The sequence below is a fragment of the Coregonus lavaretus genome, assembly GCF_964263955.1.
Source record: "Coregonus lavaretus genome assembly, chromosome: 26".
NCBI lineage: Eukaryota > Metazoa > Chordata > Actinopteri > Salmoniformes > Salmonidae > Coregonus > Coregonus lavaretus.
In genome coordinates, this window is record NC_140013.1 from 5,895,476 (window position 1) to 5,916,095 (window position 20,620).

A 20,620-nucleotide genomic window follows, 5' to 3' on the forward strand; every position below is an offset into this window, starting at 1 on the left:
GCAATTACTTTTCCACACAGGGGAGTTGAGTGTTGCATAACCTTATTTTAAAAAATAAAGTAAGTATCAATTTTGTTAGCTAGGTTTCTCTAGACGCCGCTGGTGGATATTTGGTGGCCTTGTGTTTCATGTGTTTGACTGCACCCAGGAGGGGCATACTTAATGACCATCTCATTTGCACGGGCTCCTCTCCTAATGATCTATTAAAGTGCACTTAAAGAGTAATTATGGTGCCACTCCCGTTGGGCTTGTCAGGGTACACTGGGGACAGGTGATGGGAAGACCATGAAACTGTCACCAGCGCACAGATGGTAGTCAATAAAGGTGTGGTGGGGACTTTAACTCAACTGTTCCAATGTTGTAGCCCTTTACACTTGTAACCGTATACGGGGTTGAAAATGGCAGATTTGGACACTGATAAGCGCCTAAATTGGAACAGCAGTGGCTGTACAGTAACATGCTATACATGACGTCAGAGCTCAGGGTCTCCGCTTCACAGCTATGTATGGGTTTTGACGGAGAGCCTTTCTGAACTTGAGCACCCCGGGAGACAAGAATTTGCCCCCCATCCCTCCCGCTAATTGTCTGAGTGAGGGAAATGTTGTAAATGAAGAGGACTCGATGTATTTTGAAATATGAGATGTTGAGGATTATAATAAATACCGCTTTGATGTCATACAAGCAAGCCAAACACCCGTGAGTCCAAATGTGCACTTCACATTTCCATATCATAACACTCATGTAATACGGCGTCAACATTTATGATCACTATGTTTGATGTACAGTTACAAGATGACATGGTGTTATACCCTAGGTTGTCCTGAACAGAATGAGCCTATGTTTGTTGTATTGTGAAGAAAATTGTAGTGTACCACGCATCTGAATGCACTCATGACTCCATTCTATACGCACCAAAATGATGATCTGCTTCTCTGAATTGCCTTTTGAAAGCCGAACACTGTAAGATCATATTTTATCATTTAGCTAGTCATGTTGGCAGTAGAACAAACATTCAAATGATGCCCACCTGACCCAGATTGCATTTTAATAATGGACCATTTTTAAACAACAACAGTAATTGTGTGATGGCAGGAAGGCAGGCCTGTGTTCCAAATAAAACTACAAGTGTGTTTGCTCTAGTTCCTCAACGGCAACAGCTAGGAGAGACACCTTATAGTTGACTTCTTTGAGTCATAAAGGTGCATTGAAATGACGTAGGAACTGTGCACACTTTGGAGAGGTGTGTGGCCACTTGGAGACACCAGTTAGAACTCTCACTCAAACCCTTGTCATTGTTTTGTCTTATGTTGAACCTAGCCCACATTTTCCAAGAATATTCTTATCATGTTAATGAATGTATCCAGAGTATTTTCAGATTTAATTATCAACAAAAGAACAATAAATGTAATACACACCTAAAATCAACAGTGTAATGTTGTCTCAGGTGAACTGTTGTCCTCACCTTTAGTCTAATAATTTTCCCATAATCTCCTAACTGTTCCCTTTGAATTGCTACCATGGTTATGCATATGCTTTCCATATTTCTTCTGTAAGAAACATTTCAATTCAGCTCTATCCATATAGGCCAATTCCCACAAGTGTAAATGGTTAAAGGAAAGCGAAGTGAATTGAAGTGTGTGTGTGTGTGTGTGTGTGTGTGTGTGTGTGTGTGTGTGTGTGTGTGTGTGTGTGTGTGTGTAAAATGTATCCACTCATGTAGTTTTTTTTATAGTTGCCGTATAAGAAGGGTCAGCGCCCAAATATTATGCTATATTCATAATTAAATATACTGATTATAAATATTGAATGTAATTAAATGTTTTAAGATGAGGGGGGTAGTTCCAATTGTACTCAGGGCTGTGAACAACACCACAATCCATGTTGGAAATGTTCTCATGAATTAATGAATGAATAAATTAATATTTCGGCATGTTTATATTAATACTCATTCATAAAGAATTAAGCACGGCGAAAACTCAGCTTTCCTTTCATCAAGTGCTGTGTGTTTCACTCCTCAATATCTATTTATCTCAAGTTCTCAATGTCCTGAATGCACCTGGCAGAAAGTGCAAAAACAATCTGCCAAGAGTGTTCCTCGAAAACATCAAAACATCGGAAGCTAGTGCTTCAACTTCGATTGATGTGCAGCGAGTCGCCTTAAACTTCATTTTGTTTTCAGATTGCTTTTCATCACCAGGCATGGACAGAAAGGCACTAATTTAAATCAGATACAGAGACAATATGCCTAAGAGAGAGTCAATCAAAAAGAGCTGTGTTATCACTAAACGGGATGGTGTTGTTGGTCTAGATAGGGAAGACGTAAGGCTGCCAGTTTGCATTGCGGTCTGTAGCTAGTGATGCTAAGGGAATTCACCAGGGGCTTTCGCCTGTTCTGTTCTCCCTCAGGGGCTCTGATGAAAAATACTTTGTTCCACCGTGGCCTGCTCACTTTCTCCTACTCTTCTAGTGTTTGTTGTAAAAGCACCAGAATCTAATTGGGCTTTGATCCAGTGCTGCAGAGGAACCCGCTAACACGCTACCTTATCTAATCCCTGGGATTTGAAAGGCTACTGCTGGTGTCTTGTGAGGTTCTTGTTCTCAGAGGGATTCTCTTCCCACTCAACTCACCAGCCCCAACCCCTATTATTGAGGATTGGACGCGCAAGCACACAGACACAGACTCAGCACAGACACACACACACACACACACCCCTGCCCTCTAACCCCATCCTCTCTCCTGTCTTCCACAGTAAAGTAGTCTGTCTCTGACTAAACTGTCTGAAGCCTGGGCACCGTTCCTCCTCCTCCTCTGCTTTTCCACCTCCTCCCCCTCTATATGTATCATATCTGTCCCCGGGCTCAGCGAGGTGACAGGTGGTGTCACTGTTATAGACTATAGCGCTGGCACTGACACCTGAGGGTGACTAGGCTGATATCTCTATTAACCTTCTGGTGACGTCCTCCCCAACGCTCGGGAGCCACCAGACTGAACTTATGGACATCAAAGTAGAAGTTGTTTTTCATCCAAGCACATTTCCATGTGCTTGTTCCAGGCTGTACACACATGCTCACGCATGTATGAACATGCATTAAACTACAGTGAGGGAAAAAAGTATTTGATCCCCTGCTGATTTTGTACGTTTGCCCACTGACAAAGAAATGATCAGTCTTTAATTTATATGGTACGTTTATTTGAACAGTGAGAGACAGAATAACAACAAAAAAATCCAGAAAAACGCATGTCAACATTTGTATAAATTCATTAGCATTTTAATGAGGGAAATAAGTATTTGAACCCCTCTCATTCAGAAAGATTTCTGGCTCCCAGGTGTCTTTTATACAGGTAACGAGCTGAGATTAGGAGCACACTCTTAAAGGGAGTGCTCCTAATCTCAGCTTGTTACCTGTATAAAAGACACCTGTCCACAGAAGCAATCATTCAATCAGATTCCAAACTCTCCACCATGGCCAAGACCAAAGAGCTCTCCAAGGATGTCAGGGACAAGATTGTAGACCTACACAAGGCTGGAATGGGCTACAAGACCATCGCCAAACAGCTTGGTGAGAAGGTGACAACAGTTGGTGCGATTATTCGCAAATGGAAGAAACACAAAATAACTGTCAATCTCCCTTGGCCTGGGGCTCCATGCAAGATCTCACCTCGTGGAGTTGCAATGATCATGAGAACAGTGAGGAATCAGCCCAGAACTACACGGGAGGATCTTGTCAATGATCTCAAGGCAGCTGGGACCATAGTCACCAAGAAAACAATTGGTAACACACTACGCCGTGAAGGACTGAAATCCTGCAGCGCCTGCAAGGTCCCCCTGCTCAAGAAAGCACATATACAGGCCCGTCTGAAGTTTGCCAATGAACATCTGAATGATTCAGAGGAGAACTGGGTGAAAGTGTTGTGGTCAGATGAGACCAAAATCGAGCTCTTTGGCATCAACTCAACTCGCCGTGTTTGGAGGAGGAGGAATGCTGCCTATGACCCCAAGAACATCATCCCCACCGTCAAACAAGTAGGTGGAAACATTATGCTAAGGGGATGTTTTTCTGCTAAGGGGACAGGACAACTTCACCGCATCAAAGGGATGATGGACGGGGCCATGTACCGTCAAATCTTGGGTGAGAACCTCCTTCCCTCAGCCAGGGCATTGAAAATGGGTCGTGGATGGGTATTCCAGCATGACAATGACCCAAAACACACGGCCAAGGCAACAAAGGAGTGGCTCAAGAAGAAGCACATTAAGGTCCTGTAGTGACCTAGCCAGTCTCCAGACCTTAATCCCATAGAAAATCTGTGGAGGGAGCTGAAGGTTCGAGTTGCCAAATGTCAGGCTCGAAACCTTAATGACTTGGAGAAGATCTGCAAAGAGGAGTGGGACAAAATCCCTCCTGAGTTGTGTGCAAACCTCTGACCTCTGTGATTGCCAACAAGGGTTTTGCCATCAAATACTTATTTCCCTCATTAAAATGCAAATCAATTTATAACATTTTGACATGCGTTTTTCTGGATTTTTTTGTTGTTATTCTGTCTCTCACTGTTCAAATAAACCTACCATTAAAATTATAGACTGATCATGTCTTTGTCAGTGGGCAAACGTACAAAATCAGCAGGGGATCAAATACTTTTTTCCCTCACTGTACTAAAGGAACGCATGCCCACATTAATGCACACACACACACACACACACACACCACATACATACACACACCACACACACACACACTCTGAAGGAATTACGTGGGTTGTGTATATGTTAGGAATCTTAATCATCTGGAATAATGAACTTAATATAATGAAACTTCAAGTAAATAAATGAAATTGGGGCTAAACGTATTAGATTAGCATGTGCCCTTTTCCCTGACATTGATTAAATATTCCATTACATTTTAGTCATTTAGCAGACACTCTTATCCCGAGTGACTTACAGTTAGTGAGTGCATACATTTTCATACTGGCCCCCCGTGGGAATTGAACCCACAACCCTGGCGTTGCAAGCGCCATGCTCTACCAACTGAGCTACATATATCTCCATATATCGAGGCAACTAAACGTGATTTATGTTGGACATGTCCAAGCCCTTGTCATATACTGTACATACCTAATACCATTATACCTTTGACCCTCTGACTCCTCCCTCTGCAGGAATTCTCTCTGCTGCGATTGGACGACGTGCCCAGTGAGCTGGTCAACATTCTGGGCTTTTCTGTCTTCAACCGAACACATCCCTTCTTCCAGGATTTCCTCCTCAGCCTCAACCGTTCCTGGCAGGAAAACTGTGACCACGCCCCCTTCGCCGGCACACCGGTGAGACCAGGGTTCAGATTTATGTAGGACAGAGATGATGACAGCAGCTAGACAATCATATCTGGTCTCCATAATATATTTATATCTGAAGGTTCTGTAATGTTGCAGATAGAAATGTAACAAATAGACCTGATGATTCCCAATCCTACTCTAGCATGTACAATTGGAGATTCAGCTCTGCTAGTTACATTTCTATCTGCAACCAAACAGAGTGTTCAGATATCTATGCAGAAAATATATTATTATCTAGCACAGTGTTTCTTAATCCTGTTCCTGGGAACCCAAAGGGGTGCACATTTTAGTTTTTGGAATAGTACTAAAAACCTGATTCCATTCATCACAATTTGATTATGAGTTGATTAGTAGAATTTAGATTTGGGGGAATGATCTGCTTCATTTGTTAAATATCTATCTGCAACCTTCTGAAAGTTTCATCCTCCTGAATACACCCCAGCTCTTTTCCCAAATTATACATTATCCCCACACGTGTGTCTGCGAGACTCCGCTTCATTACAAGCCATTAGATGTTTAAGAATGTTAAGGCTTGAAGTCTTTCTGTGCCTTTAATACAGTTGTCTGTGTAGTCGTTAATTAGTCATTTTTAAAGATCTAATTAGTTAGTTACGTTACTGGTAGTGCAGTACATAACATTAACATAACATTCTTCCATGCTGTATTTGAACAATTTTAACACAATTCATCATACTTGTGTAAACGAGAAGTTTTCTGACATCAAACAGAGAGTGACGAGTAATTCATTAATTGGGTTTATTGAATTTTGGTTTCTTAATTAAGCCCTCAAGAAAGATTTAGAAAAATCAATGGCTGCTGTTTTAGAAACCAGCTGTTTTTCTCTAGTTGTTATTTTCCCTCTTAATTAGGAGTTATCTTTAATTAATCACAGGTTGTTTTGTAGTCAGATCAGATAGAGCACTAAGAGCAGTGGAGGGATAACAGCTCTGAGCCCCTAATAAAATGAGAGAGAGAGAGAGAGAGAGAGAGAGAGAGAGAGAGAGAGAGAGAGAGAGAGAGAGAGAGAGAGAGAGAGAGAGAGAGAGAGAGAGAGAGAGAGAGAGAGAGAGAGAGAGAGAGAGAGAGAGAGAGAGAGAGAGAGAGAGAGAGAGAGAGAGAGAGAGAGAGAGAGCCCTTCTCTCCCTGCTATTCATCTGCAGTGTTCCAAGGAGCTCTTTCATATCAGGTTCCATTTTTAAAGACCCCATCTCTCTCAGCTGTACAGTGTCATGGGAATGAGAGAGGTGGAGGGTCGGAAGAGAGCGAGGTGAGGAGGAATTGAGAGGGGTGGGGGGCATTACAGTGACTTGCAACCAAAGTAGACATGCTGTTCAATGTTAAAGAGACATTTCACTCCAAAATCAGTGTCAGATATTTTCAGACCTAAAAATGTGTTTAATTATTGAGATAGGTCCACATTCCAGGCCATTTGTTTTGTTGATCCATCTATATGCCTCAATGTATGACAACCGATGGCGTAAGATGTGGATTCATTTTGATATTAGACTACTTTTGATGTCTGAAAACATCTGACCAACTTTGATATCGAAGTGACATCTCCCTTTAAGGTCAAATGGTGCATAATCGTGACTTATGATAAGGAAGTTGCTGTCATCGACTTTCCCTCCTAGAATCCAAATGACACTGAACCACTGTACACACTCACTCTAACTACTGTTTTCCAAGCTGTTGTTTCTACTTTGTTGCCTGTAGCGTGGTCCAATTCAACATTGGCTTATGCAAGGAGGATATTATAATGGCTATGGGCCTCATATAGTGCTCACTGTTTACTGTGCATCACAGTCATCGATATAGTCACATATCAATATACACAACAGATCAGGGCCTTAAGGCCTTATTGGTTTATTACACAGACATATAACAGTGAAATACTCCTCTCTCCCGCGTATAATCTATGCCATCATGCATTTTAATTGTTATTACATACACGGATGGGGCCTGTATGTAAACAGTCTACAGGACAAATCCCTCTTCCTGCACTTCCGCCTCCACTCCGACGGATGTGTGGTAATTGGAACGGCCAGGGCTTGCCAGCTCCAGTAGGGGTGAAAGTGGTGGGGCTTTTTTTTTTCACTCTGTCAGCACATCAGAGGATCCTACCGATCTAATGGAATATCTGACTGCTGCATGGATGGCATTCTGGGGATCGCTTGTTTTAACCCATCGCTGACCGACCAGAGCGGGCCCCAGGCGTAAGGGACGATGGAAGATCGGTGTGTGTTTGTCACAGCATATCCCCCTTTTCTTCCTTCTCCTTTCTTTCTTTCTTTCTTTTACTTCTTCTCTCTCTATCTCCCCCCACCCTCTCTCAGCTCTCGTCGGCGCTGCTGTTTGACGCAGTGCATGCGGTGGTGGCGGCGGTCCAGGAGCTCAACCGTAGCCAGAACGTGGGCGCCACGCAGCTCTCTTGCAAGTCCTCCAAGATCTGGGAGCATGGCACCAGCCTCATGAACTACCTGAGGATGGTAAGGGCACCCCACTCTGGATAGGAGGGGAATGGCATTCTGTTGTTGGTTATTATTAAGATTAGATTAATATTTTGTGGAGCTAGATAGACTGCAGTGCACACTGTGATATACAGTATGCTCCCAAGTGGGTTAGTTAATGTTATACTAAAAGCCATTAGGTGTGTGTATCTTTTTGCAGTGGTTATTAATTGTCAGCCCGCTTCCCATCTGGATAATTTAATCTAAACTCCATCCATTGAATGATTTCAGTTAGTCAATAAGGAACTAAAGCCGACCGAACCCAGACATGCCTGTGACATTACTGACATACCTGGGTTCAAACAGTATTTGTTTTCTTTCAAATATTTGGGAGCATCGGATTGAGCCTTGCCTGCAGTGCCAGATCGGCAGGCTTTGTAGTTTGCCCTTTTGGAACTACTCCATTGGTTCTGTCGCTCAATAATCCAGCGCAGCTGAAGGATTTGAAAGCAAACTAACACTATTTGAACCCAGATTACTGACTCAGCGGTCGCAGACCAAGTGAAACGCCTTAATAACATGGGAGCTTTTCTCTCTTGTTCTCTCTCTCTGGGATAGGTAGAATTGGAAGGACTAACGGGCCACATTGAATTCAACAGCAAAGGCCAGCGGTCCAACTACGCCCTGCGGATCATGCAGAACAGTAGAGACGGCCTAAGGCAGGTAAAGTAACAATGTTTCACCCGGTCGCAGGGCTATTCTTTTGACCACTACCCAAGCACTGCTGTGTGAAGCACTCCCTTACGTAATAGAGCTCTACGGTGCAGCGGGGAGCCATGATAACGTATTCAATTGATGTTTGGTCGTAGAAATATCCCCTTGGCCCGCATGGTTTTCAGTGCTGAGGTGTCCAAAACCCCTCCATGTGCACCATTAAATATTTAGAATGCCATTTGGACTGGAGCAGGAGGGATGGCTGAATTTGAAGGAAAAGGGAAAGAAAGGAGGGTTTTAATCATGTTTTTCAATGACTGTTTTTGGTCTCCTTTACTGAGTATCTTACTCTAAATCAGTATAGCGTTTTCAGCAGTGGTGGTGAGTTTGGAAGAGTTAATAAGGAAAATGTGTTAGTATATTGTATTGTTGCCTTCCGGGACTTCACCTCAATTCACAAACCTGCATAAATTAATTTCACAGTAGGACTTCGATGTTGGTTCCATGTTGAGACTTACATTGCTTAGCTCCAGTATACATTTGGCTAGACATCTGTAAAGACTGATTCTGGCCTGGCACTGTGCAAGATCAAAGTCAAACATCTTTTGGCCTTGCCATATTGCTTGAATCTGGAAATCTCACAATCGTTCCAGTGCTCTTACAATGGATATCGCCTACTAAACATGCTGCACTGTAGCTACTTAAAGGAAAAATCTACTCAAAACCACTCATTCCTTTAATTCATAGTGTTAAATAACACTAATATGTTAGAGCAATATTTTTTGTGAACTAATGTTGCATTTTGCCGTTATAAAAAGGTTGGTAGCTACATGGAAAATCATTGTGGAAATCTGTTGCAGCTCAAGTCGACTACAAAATCTACAACGCAATGCTCTCTCTATGGGTTGGCTGGCTAGATAGCTAGGTAGCTAGCAAACGTAGCTACACACAATAATACCAAAGACAATATCAGCATGTAAAGTAGCTTGTTAGCTGTAAAATCGCCTAAATTAACTGCACTATCAATTTAGTAGTCTACAATCTCACTATGTTCAACCTGCAGATCAATGTGCCTCACAGAGTGGAGTCTGACATTCGCAACAGCAGATATACTTTTGAGGTAATGGCAAACGTTGCCCATGCTACGTCAATGGGCCATGCGATGCATTCTGGGTGATTCTGGGAAAAGGAGTGCTCTCCTTCAAGGAGTCTATTGGGCGCTTGCTCAAAAACCCAACATTAGCATGAATTTCGTCAACAAGAAGTACAACATTACAAACCTTTTCTGAGATGTGAGATAATTTACTTGCTATCTGTAATATCATATAGCTTTGGAATCGTGACATTACGTTCTTTTGAGGACAATAGGCACTTTTCTCGACATATACACTGACTTTGAGAATGGATTGAGTGATGATTAGCTTAGCAACCACGTGACGCAGCATGACAACGTAAACGCGATTGGTCGACAGTCTGCTGTTTGGGGCGTTATACATTCCTTAATTCATTGGATTTCTTCCTATCTCCTTTGTCGAATATCTGTGGCAACGGCACCATGCAATGCACCCTGGACTAAAGAGGCAGACAAATAGGAAAAATATGCCTTCCGTTAAATAAAACATTTTTCAAAGTAGGAATATCGAAAAATATGATCAATGGCTCATTTGAGAGAAGACATCCTCCTGAGTTATGACATCTGCAAGTATTGAAATCTGGCATGTATGATAGACGTTTTCGTGATCTAAAAGTCGTGTTCCTATTAACTTCCAGTGTAATGAGAGCGACTTTATCACAGTGCTATGTCATACCGGCCAGATTTCTGCCTGCTTGAACACCAATAACTCAACACATTAAAACATTAAATGACCCAGGGAATTGATAGAACATCACTCAGAGATGCACAAAAACAATGTAACATTCAAAATGGGTGAACCTTTCCTTTAATGGTGAGGTTTCATCTTATTTTGGCCCCAGATTTTGTTGGCTGCACATGAAGATTGCTTTTATCCCTGCGACGGCTCTCTTTGAGATAAACGCCGGCATTGATATTGTATCTTTGTGTTCTGTGTGTTGTCTGGCCTTGCGGCGGAGGGAGAAGTGGGCTGAGACACAGCTCTCATATAGCAGGTAGTACTTTAGTCTCTACAAGTTCGTAGCATGTCCCGGAGCACCTCTCCTTGTATGACCTCTCCCCCCCACTCCCCGTAGCTCCCCCCCTCCTCCCACCCACAACTCCACTATTATCAATTCTCCATTGACTGCACCTATGGCACCTTACTCCACATAAATTAATAAAGCACTATTACTAGCCTGATCCCAGATCTGTTTGTGCTGTATCGCCAACTCCTAAGGTTGGTGTTATGCCAATTGGAAATGGCTATATGTAATCCAATAGGAGTTGGTTATACAACATAAACAGATCTGGGACCAGGCTATACTGTAACAGCGTCACGTCTCTCCCCCTATTACTGTCTATTCACCATGGCACCTATGGCACTTTACTCCACAGAATGTCCTAAAGCATTAGTCACACTCCTACTCCAACTTTCTTTGCATCACACGTAACAGTGTTTGTGGGTTACTGGTTGTCTCGGGAGTCGAGAGGGTGAACTACTCTGAATGTTAGACATGAATTCTAGATATATTGTAGCTGACAGGATGTAGGCTTTATTGAATGTTGACTTAAACCTCTGTCTTACTGTATCGCTTAAAGGTCACGTCTCTCGATATATCTTATGTCTCCACTTGAAGCTTCTCTATACAGTAATAGTTATCCCCAGAACATGTGTACGTTGAAAATTCCCATCACCTGCCACTCAGAAATGTTCATGCGGTTCAGAGAATTATGACTATATATATATATACCAGTGACATACATTATTATTTGAATATATTATTATTGGACACATTTTATAAATCACCTCATACCTGCTGCAGCAAATACCTTGGTTCATGAGTCTTCGTAGGCAAACAGAGCTCCATCCAGCCATAATAACTTTCTAAATGCAAGGTACTGGATTCCAAACCGTCTGGAATAATAATATAATAACATAATGTATAATAATATGCCTTTTAGCAGACATGTTTATCCAATGCAACTTACTTTAGTGCCAGCATACATCTTCCTATGTGGCCCCAACAGGAATCGAACCACGACCCTGATGTTGCAAGCACCATACTCTACCAACTGAGCCACATAGGAATCCGCCTCCCACCAGTCATTCAGACAGATAATGATAACTAGTCTAATGTGATGATTTCAATCAGAGGTACACTACATGGCCAAAAGTATGTCAATCAAATTTTATTTATGAAGCCCTTTTTACATCAGCAGATGTCACAAAGTGCTATACAGAAACCCAGCCTAAAACCCCAAACAGAAAGCAATGCAGATGTAGAAGCATGGTGGATAGGAAAAACTCCCTAGAAAGGCAGAAACCTAGGAAGAAACCTAGAGAGGAACCAGGCTCTGAGGGGTGGCCAGTCCCCTTCTGGCTGTGCCGGGTGGAGATTCTAACAGTACATGGCCATTAAGGCCAGATTTTTCTCCAAGATGTTCAAATGTTCATAGATGACCAGCAGGGTCAAATAATATTCACAGTGGTTGTAGAGGTTGCAACAGGTCAGTACATCAGGAGTAAATATCACTTGGCTTTTCATAGCCGGGCATTTAGAGGTTGAAATAGCAGGTGCGGTAGAGAGAGAGAGTTGAAAACAGCAGGTCTGGGACAAGGTAGTATGTCCGGTGAACAGGTCAGGGTTCCACAGAAGAGTGGAAACTGGAGCTGCAGCACGACCAGGTGGACTGGGGACAGCCAGGAATCATCAGGCCAGGTAGTCCTGAGGCATGGTCTTAGGGCTCAGGTCCTCCGGGATGGGAGGGAGAGAGGGAGAGAGATAATTAGAGGGAGCATACTTAAATCCACACAGGACCCCGGATAAGACAGGAGAATAACACACAATATAACAGACAGACCCTAGCCTCCCGGCACATAGACTATTGCAGCATAGATACTGGAGGCTGAGACAGGGGGGGGTCGGGAGACACTGTGGCCCCATCCGACGATACCCCCGGACAGGGCCAACCAGGCAGGAAAGAGATATCAACAGACCACCAACCTTCTACCCTGAGACAAGGCTGAGTATAGCCCACGAAGATCTCCTCCACTGCATGAGCCTGAGGGGGCGACAAACCGGACAGGAAGATCACGTCAGTGAATCAACCCACTCAAGTGATGCACCCCTCCTAGGGACGGCATGGAAAGCACCAGTAAGCAAGTGACTCAGCCCTCGTAATAGGGTCAGAGGCAGAGAATCCCAATGAAGAGACAGGAACCGGCCAGGCAGAGACAATAAGGGCTGTTATAACAGCCTCCACTCTTCTGGGAAGGATTTCCACTAAATGTTGTAACATTACTGCAGGGACTTGCCTCCATTCAGCAACGTTGGTGAGGTTGGGCACTAATGTTGGGTGATTAGGCCTGGCTCGCAGTTGGTGTTCCAATTCATCCCAAAGGTGCTCGATGGGGTTGAGGTAAAGGCTCTGTGAGGCCAGGCAAGTTCTTCCACACCTATCTCAACAAACAATTTCTGTATGGACCTCGCTTTGTGCACGGGGGCATTGTCATGCTGAAACAGGAAAGGGCCTTCCCCAAACTGTTGCCATAAAGTTGGAAGCACAGAATCGTCTAGAATGTCATTGTATGCTGTAGCGTTAAGATTGACCTTCTCTGGACCTAAGGGGCCTAGCCCAAACCATGAAAAAAAGCCCCAGACCTGTTATAGGAGTGGGTCGCAGATCCGGAGCGACCCACTAGGTGTCATCCTCCAACAACCTTATGCATCTCCTCACTCACAGTCGGGACTAATCTTCCTATTGGTGTCAACTGTGTCTATCACTTCACTGTGTTCCCTTGCTCAGTTTTCTCTGCTAGTTCCTTAATATCAAGCAGTGTGTATCAGTGTCAGATCACGTGACGGAGTTACAGGTACTTGAGAAGTGTTCTCCCTGTGTCATTGTGTTAGTATTTCGTTAGTATTTCGTATTGTTTGCTGTCAGCCTGTTTTTTGGAGACCTATGTGCTCCTCATTTGTTTTCGTGTATAGTCTGTTGTTTTGTATCCTGGCTTTTGGACCACCAGTAAAGATCCTTGTTTCACCATCCTTGCCTACTGCCTACTGTCTATCCTGCACCGCACCTGGGTCACACCTCACACCAACCCTTACACAGACCATTATTCCTCCTCCACCAAACGTTACAGTTGGCACTATGCATTGGGGCAAGTAGCGTTCTCCTGGCATCCGCCAATCCCAGATTCAACCGTCGGACTGCCAGATGGTGAAGCGTGATTCATCACTCCAGAGAACACGTTTCCACTGCTCCAGAGTCCAATGGCGGCGATCTTTACACCACTCCAGCCGACGCTTGGCATTGCGCATGGTGATCTTAGGCTTGTGTGTGGCTGCTCGGCCATAGAAACCCATTTCATGAAGCTCCTGACAAACAGTTATTGTGCTGACGTTGCTTCCAGAGGCAGTTTGGAACTCGGTACTGAGTGTTGCAACCGAGGACAAGCCGATGTTTATGCGCTGCGCGCTTCATCACTTGCCAGTCCCGTTCTGTGAGCTTCTGTGGCCTACGACTTTGCGGCTGAGCCGTTGTTGCTCCTAGATGTTTCCACTTCACAATAACAGCACTTACAGTTGACTGGGGCAGCTCTAGCAGGGCAGAAATTCATAGGACGGTGCCACGTTGAAAGTCACTGAGCTCTTTAGTATGGGCCATTCTACTGGCAATGTTTGTCTATGAAGATTGCATGGTTGTGTGCTCGATTTAATACACCTGTCAGCAACGGGTGTGGCTGAAATGGACAAATCCACTAACTTGAAGGGTTGTCCACATACTGTGGGCCATGTAGTGAATGTATAATCGCTCCCCGCCAGTAATGGTCATTGGATGAGACAAGGCGTTAGATGCTGGATGGAGGACTGGGGAGGGGGGTTGTTTGTTTAGTTCTAGAACACCTCCCACATGCTGCTGTGATGGGTCTGTTTCAGCCTGGCACCAGTCAGAGGTGTGAATGCCTTGGCAGGAACTGGGAAGGTGATGCCAGAGGTAGCTGGCTGCCTGGCCCACACACATATGCACGCGCATGCACACACACACACGCATCCATTCCTTGTGATTTTTCTATTGACTCTTTTTTCTTTTTTCTCTCTTTGCATTGTTGGGAAAGCTCCGTAAGTAAGCATTTCACAGTTAGTCTACACCTGTTGTTTACGAAGCATGTGACAAATAACATTTGATTTGATTTGATGTAGGCACATGCACGCATACACACACACACACACAAACAGACACACCTGCATGCACATTGCACACACACACACACATGCAGCTCTTTACTTACATACTGTATCCACATCATACATTGACACACATGCTGCAGACCGTTCAGTTTTGGAAATATACAGTAGCTGCACCCACGCTGTTTCTCCAGCCCATGATATGAATGTACAGCTGAGAGAGAGATGGAACCTGGTATGAAAGAAGAGCAGGAAGAGAATGCGTAGTGAACACTGCCCCTCTCTCTCTTCCTCACTTTCTCTGTTTAACTGGCTGGATTCCACAGACCCCCACAGCTATTGGCATCCATGTTCCATGCAGTCCTGTGGCTGCTCTGATCGTCCCACACGCTCGGGAGCTCGGGGGACAACATGAGAGGCACGGCTCCAGAGCCACATCACGACCCAAAGTGAATTTCTCTGGAAGGCATTTCACATATCTGAACTGTGCACTTCTCAGAAAAACACATCAGTTACTGCTCTGTCAGGACCTGTTTATCATGGGGAGCTATGGCAGCTTGACAGGCATCTTCAGTTTAGATGTCATTTGCCTTTACCCCAAGTTAGAGCCTTTATAGCTGATGAAGAGTGATAGCGATGGTAGTTTTTGAGGAAAGCCCTTGCTAAGACGTACAATTTCAAAGGAATTTTGTGAAATATTGTGTTACAGTTGACACGGTTGATTTGTCCGTGAAGATGACGTCATTGAATGTCTCGCCAGCTTCGATCCATGCATGGGCCTGCAGCACACAAAGTTCTTTGTTTGACAGATGAATCATTGGGTCGAAACTACAGAACGGTACAAAACAAGAGAACACACATGGTTAAAGTTCTGTAAAAATTAAATATATATATATACAGTATATATTAATATATACATATAATAGGTGGCCTACTACAATATTAGCGTAAAGTCCAGTCAAGTTTCTTCAACTGTCTTCTGCCTGTGATTAGAGCGATATTGATGTTGTGCCGTGATGCCAGCAGATTCCAAAAGGCCTTTGCCGATCGCTCATCATCTTCATCCATAAGTGAGTCGATGGCTTGAATAGTCTCGCTAGAAATGGAATACAATGTAAAAATGTCCAGCAGACAGTAAAGACCACCAGTATATTCATTTAAGCATTATTTCTAGCATTATTAGGCCATTATTAGGCGAGGGAGTCACAATCCATGCCAGGCACACCTGTGAGCTCTGGAACTCCACCTCCGACAGGCAGAGGCAACAATCGTGGCGTGTTCGTCAGGTCGTCGGTTCACCCTGACATTTCCATTCTTCATCTGACACCAGAACTTGATGAACTGCTCACGAGGCACAGCAAGGGCCGTCCAGACCGTAATGTGTTCTGCTGTTCCAAGGATGTGTAACCGACAAGAAATACCACGAGTGGACACAGAATACCAACTGGGATGGCTCCAGAGGCAAATTTGGCTTACCATTGAACCTCCGAGTGTTCATCATGAATGCTGTGTCTCAGAAGTTTCTGTCCATGAGTGATGCAACCTGAAAAAGCATTAAAGACAGAGTTAATGAGTATGTGAGGTCACCGAGAAAGTCTGGACATGGCCTGCTCTCCCTTATCTAAGGAATAAGGCATACAGTATATGTAGACTACAGTAAACATCTCATTGTCCTGTTGGTTTTTGTCACACTGCACAGTAGCCTAATAAACATATGCATTTTGAAACAGTTTATTTATTTTTTATCTAATTCAATAATATATTTCTTCTACTGTAGATGCTGTGTTTTTATTTTTAGATTACAGTTCTCGGCTTACATTAGTGATGGACCATGGTCACAGTTCACGCATTGATCAGCCATTAAATTGGACAATAGCCAGAAGAATCTTATAATAGCTAATTGGTGAACGAAACTACTTTGTATCCGGCCATCCAGATACAATGACAAATGCAACAACCCCTACAAATATGTCAATTTATTATAATCCAATTTCTGGCTCTAATTTCTGGATGTGAATACATTTGACCGTCATGCTTAACGGTCTATAGAATAATTTGCATAATTTAGTGGAATTGTGTCTCTTTTTATTTCTCAACTGGTAATTGAAGCGCGTCTCCCATTCACCATTAAAGTGCAGGCAACAGGCTATCAGCGCATCACCCATCACTTCACAATGTGAGCAGGAGGCATTTTGAAAACGTGTTTTCAAACACTTGTTTTTCACAAGTGTAGCAGGTTGTGAACTCTGCAAACAACTTTTCCACTCCGAGAATGAGAATGGTAAATGACTGTAATTTATACATTCATTCAATACATTGGAATACAAAAGAAGCCATCCACCCATGATGGGCTATTAGCAGGACAATAGACTCTTGCTAAGTTGATTTCTATTTTTAGGGACTTGAAATGTAATAATGGATGTTTAATGGATGTTTGCCTACTAATTATAATGACATGAAGGAGATCAAGGAGGGTAGGAGGAGCGTGCTCTGCGAGCTTTGTCACGCCCTGGCTCTGGGGACTCTTAATTGTTGAGCCAGGGTGTGGATTTTCTATGTTTTGTTTGCTATGGTTTTCGTTCTAGATCGGTTAGATCTATGTTGGCCAGGGTGGTTCCCAATCAGAGGCAGCTGTAGCTCGTTGTCTCTGATTAGGAACCATACTTAGGCAGCCTGTTTTCACTAGTCATTGTGGGATCTTGTTCCGAAAGGTTTGTGTTAACCTAGGACTTCACGTTTCGTTTGTTGTTTTGTTCGTGTGGTGTACTTCAATAAAATATGTACGTTTATCACGCTGCGCCTTGGTCCGCTTCATCTCATAACGATCGTGACAGAAGATCCCACCACGACTGGATCAAGCAGCGTGAAGAGGATGGACTTGGGAGGAGAGGAGAGAGAGTCTGGCGAGAGGCATGGAGGCCATGTTCACGGGGGAGAGACAAGCCCCAAAAAATTTTAGGGGGGGGGCTCACGCCGTGGACGACGAGGCAGCAGGAGGCCGCGATAGAGCGATTCAGCCGGTTAGCAGAGGAGGCCGCCAGTTTACGGGGGCTATTGGTCACGAGGGAGAAGGAGAGTGTGGAGGCACGGCGAGAGGAACTGGTTAGGCAGCAGAGGGAGCGGAGGTTTATGAGGAAACCCAGTCCCGCTCCTCGCACCAAGCAAGTGGTGTGTGTCACCAGTCAGGTCCGGCCCGTTCCTGATTCCCGCACAAGGCCAGTGGTGTGTGTTCCCAGTACGGTCAGGCCCGTTCCTGCTCCCCGCACTAAGCCTGTGGTGCGCGTCGCCAGCCCGGTCCGGCCTGTTCCTGCTCCCCGCACCAAGCCAATGGTGCGCGTCGTCAGCCCGGTCCGGCCCGTTCCTGCTCCCCGCACCAAGCCAGTGGTGCGCGTCATCAGCCCGGTCCGGCCCGTTCCTGCTCCCCGCACCAAGCCAGTGGTGCGCGTCGCCAGCCCGGTCCGGCCTATTCCTGCTCCCCGCACCAAGCCAATGGTGCGCGTCGTCAGCCCGGTCCGGCCCGTTCCTGCTCCCCGCACCAAGCCAGTGGTGCGCGTCGTCAGCCCGGTCCGGCCCGATCCTGCTCCCCGCACCAAGCCAGTGGTGCGCGTCGTCAGCCCGGTCCGGCCCGTTCCTGCTCCCCACACCAAGCCAGTGGTACGCGTCGCCAGCCCGGTCCGGCCTATTCCTGCTCCCCGCACCAAGCCAATGGTGGGCGTCGTCAGCCCGGTCCGGCCCGTTCCTGCTCCCCGCACCAAGCCAATAGTGCGCGTCGTCAGCCCGGTCCGGCCCGTTCCTGCTCCCCGCACCCAGCCCGGTCCGGCCTGTTCTTGCTCTCCCCCTCACCAAGCCAATGGTGCGCGTTGTCAGCCCGGTCCGGCCCGTTCCTGCTCCCCGCACCAAGCCAGTGGTGTTTGCGTCGCCAGCCCGGTCCGGCCTGTTCCTGCTCCCCGCACCAAGCCAATGGTGCGCGTCGTCAGCCCGGTCCGGCCCATTCCTAATCCCCGTACCAAGCCAGTGGTGCGCGTCGTCAGCCCGGTCCGGCCCGTTCCTGCTCCCCGCACCAAGCCAGTGGTGTTTGCGTCGCCAGCCCGGTCCGGCCCGTTCCTGCTCCCCGCACCAAGCCAGTGGTGCGCGTCGTCAGTCCGGCACGGTCCGTGCCTGTTCCACCGGTGCCTGGTCCGGCACCGGTCAGCTGCTCCACACCGGAGCCAGAGCAATCCGCTCCACCGGTGTTCAGTCCAGCTCCGGCCAGCGGGGCCAGACCAGACCAGGGGCGCAGCGGGGGGGTAGAGAGAGTGTGGTGGTCACGCCCGGAGCCGGATCCGCCTCCGAGGCGGAATGCCCACCCGGCCCCTACCCTCTTGTGTTTGGTTGGCGCGGTCGCAGTCCGCGCCTTTGGGGGGGGGGTACTGTCACGCCCTGGCTCTGGGGACTCTTAATGGTTGAGCCAGGGTGTGGATTTTCTATGTTTTGTTTGCTATGGTTTTCGTTCTAGATCGGTTAGATCTATGTTGGCCAGGGTGGTTCCCAATCAGAGGCAGCTGTAGCTCGTTGTCTCTGATTGGGAACCATACTTAGGCAGGCTGTTTTCACTAGTCATTGTGGGATCTTGTTCCGAAAGGTTTGTGTTAACCTAGGACTTCACGTTTCGTTTGTTGTTTTGTTCGTGTGGTGTACTTCAATAAAATATGTACGTTTATCACGCTGCACCTTGGTCCGCTTCATCTCATAACGATCGTGACAAGCTTATTACAGTATGTGTGATTAGTCTTTTCTCTGACCATTTCAAACAGCACAACACAACAAATACAATAATAATTTACAAACAAATTATAATCAATCCCATATAGTCTGTTCTAACAAAAAAGGTTTTAAAGTCTCTAGTACAGACAAGATTAAAAACAGTTGAATTAATTCCTGAATTCAATTGTTTTAGCCAACATTTATGTTGGGGGGAATTGGCTGTAATCCTGGGCACCCTTTGTTTGATCCATTTATGTGTGTGTGTTTGTGTGTGTGTGTGTGTGTGTATTGAGCTGTACAGTATAAAAAAGATTTAGCTCTGTGGAGCCCTACACAGATCTTCAGTATGATTAAGCTGTTAACACTATTTTTCCAGATTTATATAAGTGGGCAATAAAATTCAACCTGCTCTGTTAATGCAGACGTAACTCAGACAACCTTTCCTATGAGTACAGAGGGAGAGAGCGAGGATTTTTCGAAACCCTTGTTTCTAACAAATTACAACATAGTGTAGTTTGGGAGGTAGAAATATGAGAACAATAACATCACTTTAATGGGGTGCTTTGTTCGGCTGGCAGCTAGGTGCCTGTTGAATTATCTAATTGGCATTGGTCCACAGCGGAGCCCTGTGTGTGCGTGTGCATGTGTGCGTGTGTTTGTGTGCCTGCACGTGCGTGCATTTGCCTGCGTGTGGACCAATGCAAGTGCCCTTCAGACGGTGTGAGTGAGCCACAGGCCTTGCTTGTCAGGGCCTACACCAGCCTCTACTCCCCACTGAAGGCCACAGCTGCCTGCATCCTGTCTGCCTCTGCCCGCCTCATGCCAGTTCTCTGCCAGGCTGGCATGTGTCTGACAGCCGGCTGGGCAGTGGGCACACCTCTGGGCCAAAGAACAGACCTGCCTGCCAGGCTTCACCCCCACCACAACCACTGTCGACCCAGTCCAGCCGCTCCCTTGCCCCCTGCCCCTCACACCTCCATGCCTCCCGTCCTCCATGCCGGCTCTCCACGGTTGGATCTCCATTTTCTTTATTGTGCTCATCGACAGACAGCAGCTAGCCAGCTATTAATTAGAGTGAGAG

At 45.6% G+C, this 20,620-nt stretch overlaps 1 protein-coding gene across 1 annotated transcript in view; it reads left to right on the forward strand.

Moving 5' to 3' along the window:
• Positions 1-20,620, forward strand: part of LOC311101233 (glutamate receptor ionotropic, kainate 4-like) — a gene marked incomplete at both ends in the record, with an annotated part of 239,444 nt that overhangs the window by 160,175 nt on the left and 58,649 nt on the right. Inside the window, 3 exons of the mRNA XM_084142345.1 lie at positions 5,156-5,317; positions 7,663-7,815; positions 8,395-8,499. Coding sequence (XP_083998471.1) covers positions 5,156-5,317; positions 7,663-7,815; positions 8,395-8,499 — 420 coding nt within the window. The remainder of the gene's footprint in view (positions 1-5,155; positions 5,318-7,662; positions 7,816-8,394; positions 8,500-20,620) is intronic.